The 6,226-nt window shown below is 33.5% G+C and overlaps 1 protein-coding gene across 1 annotated transcript in view; it reads right to left on the minus strand.

Annotated features, from left to right (window-relative positions):
• Positions 1-5,884, minus strand: part of LOC142352941 (uncharacterized) — a 27,135-nt gene extending 21,251 nt beyond the window's left edge. The window contains exons 1-3 of the mRNA XM_075405098.1: positions 5,829-5,884; positions 5,346-5,379; positions 710-830 (exon numbers count right to left, since the gene is read on the minus strand). Of these exons, the coding sequence (XP_075261213.1) occupies positions 710-830; positions 5,346-5,379; positions 5,829-5,884 (211 nt within the window). The remainder of the gene's footprint in view (positions 1-709; positions 831-5,345; positions 5,380-5,828) is intronic.
• Positions 5,885-6,226: the final 342 nt, after the last annotated feature.

Here is a 6,226-nt window from a genome sequence, read left to right on the forward strand (position 1 = left end):
CTCTATCTCTCTCTCTCTCTCTCTCTTTCTCTCTCTCTCTCCTCTCTCTCTCTCTCTCTCTCTCTCTCTCCTCTCTCTCTTCTCTCTCTCTCTTTCTCTCTCTCTCTCTCTCTCTCTCTCTTTCTCCTCTCTCTCTCTCTCTCTCTCCCTCTCTCTCTCTCTCTCTCTCTCTCTCTCTCTCTCTCAGAGCGAGATTTTTGGAATTGGGCATACCTAACAGACTGCAGTATGGGCATTGGTAGACGGGACAGACAATTTGGTATTGGCCAGAGGGAGGGGCTCAAACGAAACTTTGTTAATTTGGGTTGCATTGGGTGTGCAAAAATTGAAAGAAAACCACCACTCACACCCGCTTCGTAAAAGCTGATAGACCACAAGTCACTTTCAGTTCGTAAAATCCGATGGAGAATTTTTAATCTTTTCTGCCGCATAAAACCGCGTGCCGAAAATTAATCACATTCCGTTAGTAAAAGTCAGCAGAAAAAATTTATTTATTCTGGTTCGTTGATATTAGTCATCTTCGACTCTTGAAAAAGGAAATAAAAAAGAACGAACGCATGCCTCGTTATTAGTCTCCGTACACGGTAAAAACAGATATTTTTAACCAGACTATATCGTTTAACAATTTCCTATATGTTTAAGATATTATATACGTCTCACTCATTATCAAATGTCTAAACGCAGAAGTCAAGAGCATATCATGACTCACCTGTAGTTTTGGAAGGCCCTCTTGTTGATGTTGTTTTCTGGCCAGAGACATTCTTTGCCGTATCAGATGAAGACTCTCGATTGTTTGTTGTAGAATAATCGGATGCAGTTGATTGCTTTTCCTGTAAACAGATCCTACAATGATGCCTGCCGAAAACGAGTACTAATTACTGAATATAATATAGAATAGAGAATAGTGCAGATAATTTAGAAATGTAATTGAAAGGATCCAGCAGAGTCAAATAATTAAATTTTTGATGGGCTAAAAAGTATACCAAACATTTAAATCGGTATTGAAATTTATAGTTTCAATGTTTTTTGCGATATTTTCCATATAAAATGTTGCCCACAAGGCAATTTATAGTTCTGTATGCGAATTTTAAGAACTTTTCTTTCTAATCTCTTATTTCTCATTCTTCTTCCGAAACTAAAAGCAAGCAATTTTCTAAAAATAAGTTTTTATATATGAAAACAGATATTCTGACGCATGATATAAGCTTTATTTTCGAATACAGGAAATCGTGAAACTCTTCTAAAACCAAACTGCGTAATGTTTTATTGTACCGAATGACTTTTCTGAACTTAACCAAAAATCATTGCCACGTTTTATTCAATTAGATTTCTGGCGAATTTTTACTTATAATTAATTATTAAACAGTGCCAAAGATAAACAAAAACTATTTCAAGACTTTGAGTCAAAAACATACCTAGAAGAAATAATAAAAGTTTTCAAAAATAAAACATACAAATTTAAAACGTTCAAACCATAAAAACATTATTCAAAAAAAAGTACATGAGGAGTCAAATGGGCAGACGATTCAAGCAAAACTAAATTCTTGATTTCTCAAAAGATTTGAAATAATCTGCAACAGGCATTTCTTTTGTACCGCTCGCTTTAAAAACTTTTGGGGGTCTGTCGTTGATCCTGGAAAAAGTCTCAAGAGATCGCCCATTGTCGCAATAAGTGTCGACAGTTTATAATCAAGGGGTCTGCCACAATGATTATGGCTCGCTCAATGTGACCAGATTCAATTACGAGTCCAGAATTAGAAGAGCCAAATTGGTCGTTTCGTGATGAGCTGTTGACACCCTTGCAGCAAACGGGAGCCTATTTAATGTTCTACCGTTTTTAATATTCTACAGTTCTACCGTTTTGATTATCTCTTGGGGAGAATAAAAACAAATATCTTACCTCTGGAAAAATAAAAAATACCGATGAAATGCAATTCCAAAACGATTAATCTAATGTTTTGAAAGCCACCGTTATCTTAATCAAATTAATTGTCAAATTCAACATTTTCCCATGCTTTTAAAAATAAGTTTCGAAGTCATCTGCTGTTTGTGTACAAATAATTATGCTAATAAATGCAAAGACGGGCAATACTTGATTGGCAATAGTTTCGATTGGTCAAGTTTGGACACATGACAGAGAATGAATAGTTCATCCAAAACTGTTGGATACCAACTTAGAAGATCCTCCACTGGCCTTCAATTCATCTGTAAAAATTGCTGAACTTCGAATCTTTGGATCTCTAAAAGCAGTTTTTAAGAATATTTCTCACTTTAATCCATAGCATTTTGTTGTAAAATTATTGTACACTAGTTCCAGCGCAATTCATGGCCTTGAACTTCAAAATCAGTAATCTGAGTGTAAAAAGGGTTTCAATGAGACTAACATGTCGAGCCCAATAATCAACCTCTAAAAATATAACACAAAATTGATAGCGCTAAAAAATAGTTTAGTTTTTCATAGAAAGCACACACGTAAATTTTGATGATAAATTAGCTATAAAACAAACTAGCGATAAAATAATTTTATTCTCCAAGTTCAATATAATTTTTTAAAATATTTTTTTAACTTTTTCGCATGGAAAATTTCGTTTGAAAGACCGTTTCAGGCTAAGTTTAAAAAATAAAGAAAAATGAAATCTTTGTTTAACCACGCTCTCACTCCTACGACAACTTTCTGCCTAAAACTTTTTAAATATGTAGTGGACGGCAGACAGCGCAAAAAATCCAAATCATAATGTCTTACCGCCTAATTGAAACATTTCATCGTGGTAGAGAGATGTGAACAGCGAATAATACGGTTCTGCCAGAATGTCAACCAATCTAGCTTTCAAAAAGTGATATAGTCCTTTCGCCTACTATAGTGACTACTCAATTAGTGTAACAGAACAAGTTATGAAATCAGTTTATTCATGAAAAAAATCCAGGAATGAATTTTTGTTTAATTCCGCAAATTTAATGAAATCAATGCAAAAGTTAAATGATTTTCATCACACTTAATTTTACGCAAATTCACAGCTACCTGAAAAAAACAACAGTCTGAACATTACTGTTCTGACCCCTCTTGAGGGCAGAAGAACTATATAATAAAAACCTCGTCCAGCGTTGAATACGGAATTTCAAAAAAAATTATCGGGGTTTAAATTTTTGTGAAAGTTAGATCGGTTTGCGTTATTTTTGTTTACTTTTTCTTACCTAAATTTTTTGTCCATTTCGCTAAAATATGTAAAAATTGTCAACAATGGTACAGTTGATTTTATTTTTAAAGACCATGAAGTACTGTTGACTCTTTTGATTCAATTTTTTTGGCTAAAATTTTGGCTAAATGTTTCAAATTCAGCCTTTTTCATCAAAAATTGCGCAAAATAAGCTTCTTTTGTCCAATGTGATTAATTTGCCAGAAGTACACACCAAAAAAACCACCAACGCAATTTTTGTGAACCACAAGGGAGTTAGTCCTACTTCCACTTTCCCTGAGAGTTGTCTAGAATAAAAAATTTGGCGTTTTCGGCTAACTTAACTCTATGATTATCAAACACGAAGCATTTATTGTTGATCTTTTAACAAATAAATCATCTAGATCTATAATATTTGAGACAAATGATTGACCAAACAGCAATAGAAAAGCCAGTTTTGGTCCAATTTTGAACTGTTACAAACCAAAAATAATTCGCATTGTAATCAGTAGGTCTTTTTTAAAAAAAATCAATCTTTTTTAAGTTAATTAAAGAACAGTACAATTTGAATCAAAACTCACTGTTGATACATCTAATTGGCTTCCTAAGCCGATCCAATTTATTGTATCTAGATTCTTTATTCGAAAGATCATGGTCGTTTCTTTCAAAAATATTAGATTTTTAATTAAACAATGGCTTATTGAACTTTGCCACTATTTTTCTCTTAATTTGGTCAAAGTGTAGCTTAGTGTCAGCAAAGAAAGAATGCTTCGTCTTCATCTTCTTTCTAGAGATTTTAAATTTAATTTTTTTGCGGTTTTACGCGTTAAGTTATGGTTTTCCGGCTTTGATACTACTAGATTTCTAATTTTTTTCAGGCAATGGCCCATTTTTCACATTTTTAAATGCATAGATTTTGGTTTTAACGGCTTCGACACCACTTCCTCCACGAAATTGATTGAATTTTTTTACATTTGTCTTTAACTATAGTTTTTACTTTGTCTTTTTAGTCGTATGAAAATTCCTGGATAATTAGAGGCCTCATTGGCTTTTTATTGAGAAATAAATGAGTCTTTATTATGATTTGAGTAGATAGCTGATAACTTTCGTGACTTTGAAAATAATTGTTTTCAAAAGTAATAAAAACACTTTTTAACTTTGCATTTCTGTTCTTTTTTTGACTATCTGTTACCTAGTTTCGCTAATTACAGGTCACGTATGACATTATTGTCGACGAATGAATGTGCAAGTGCACATCTAATGTTCTAAAATAATTCGTTATGAACTAACTGGCTTCGACACAGGTTTTTTGCAAAAAAAAGTAAACTAAGTATTGCCTGCGTTTTGTGGTGCATTTTCGTCTAACCCAGTTCCCTGAAATGGTCAAGCTATTTCCCTATGACGCCTCGAATGGTGTCCGGATTCCACTTTAGCCCACACACAGAGACGGAACCGAATTGCGCAGGGACAATTTTCCCTCAATCCTATGTATTATCCGCACGCTGTCTTAATGCATGGGGGAAATCTGATATCGCGGACTTACTTAATTAATTGACCTTTGTCAATCCGTAAGCAAGATTTTGAGGCATATGATTGTAATTAACATTTGCAGTCATTGAAATTACAAATCGTGGGAAGTACTGAAAATAAACAAAAAGGATTTGTCAGTAATCTAATCTATTTCATTTGCCTAATTTATAAAAATGTCAAAAAAATCCTGTCTTGCAAAAAAACTATCTATTTTTTGCGATTTAGATATTTCATTTTGTTTTCTCGGTATGGTAATCGTTTGCATCGAAAAAAGAAAGAATTAGAGCTAGAAAACATAAAATAATATAACTTAACAACAGAATATAACTAAATCACCGAAAACTAAACTGCGGGAGTTAGTTACCTAAAATTGAATTTAAATTTTGAAACTTTAAGTCAGTAAAAACTGCTTTTACGTAAAACCAAACTTTGCATATAACACTTTCGATAGAATGATTATCTTTTTATCAAATTGGCCTGTTTTAGGAAAGTAATATTGACAGGCCTCAAAATAACTGGTGTTCAATTTAGTCTCTGCGCTGTGATAATAAACATCGCCATGAATGGCCAACAAATTATAGTATATCGCAAATCCGTTTGAAAATTAATTCAAGAACTTAATTAGTTAATAAACGAGCTTACTTGCTCTGCTGCTTGGCAGTTTGAAGTGAGTGGACTTGTCAGGGTTTGAGCGAGAGGGCACTTTTTTCAGCGCAAATATATTGAGACCAACTGGAACTCTCTTTGAGCACTTGTTATGGCCAGGACAGTTTTGGCCAAGTTTTGTCATGAGTACAGCACAACAATCAGTTCCAGACTCCGGTCCACAAATGCGATGTTTTCCACATGGAAGTTCCCTTATGTCGTACTTCAGGTCATTTTTGCAAATTGAGCACGTTTTGTTTGGATCTGGTGCCTTTTTTAGGAACTCTTTTCTTTCCCCGATTAATTATAACTACTAGTGATTGTTATCTCAGCGCCTTTACAATTATATATAATAGTTATTATAAAGTAGCTATAGACACATTTGGAATCCAGGCCAAAAAATTTTGCATTGAGTTTGGTTTTGTAACTTGTTTAATAAACATTAAACTGCTTCAAAGATATTCTCTAAAACATTTGTACCCTGATTCTTTCGCCTTCATTGATATCTTGAAAGCTTCTTGCAAGTTTTGAATCATCTTGCAAGAGTATTGCAAGATTTGACTCCACTCATCACTAGGGTAGGCTGTGAAAACCACATTCAGTGGAAACTTGAACAGCTTCTTAACAGCTTCTTGTAGAACAGCTTCTTAATAGTTGCTCTTTTGTTGCTCAAAATTGTTTCACATGACTTTCTAAATACGTTTCTTTTTGACCGATAGAAAACATTGTATTAATAAGAAATCGATGCCAATTGTTATAATGGAGATGAAAATCTAAACCTTAAGGACTGGTTATCCATAAAATAGGAAGTTACTTACAAATTATATGTCCAATTATTCAAAAACCTTGCTGCGAAAGAAGAGAAAGAAGAATTTTAA

The sequence above is a fragment of the Convolutriloba macropyga genome, chromosome 14 (genome assembly GCF_964194025.1).
Source record: "Convolutriloba macropyga chromosome 14, txConMacr16.3, whole genome shotgun sequence".
Taxonomy (NCBI): Eukaryota; Metazoa; Xenacoelomorpha; order Acoela; family Convolutidae; genus Convolutriloba; species Convolutriloba macropyga.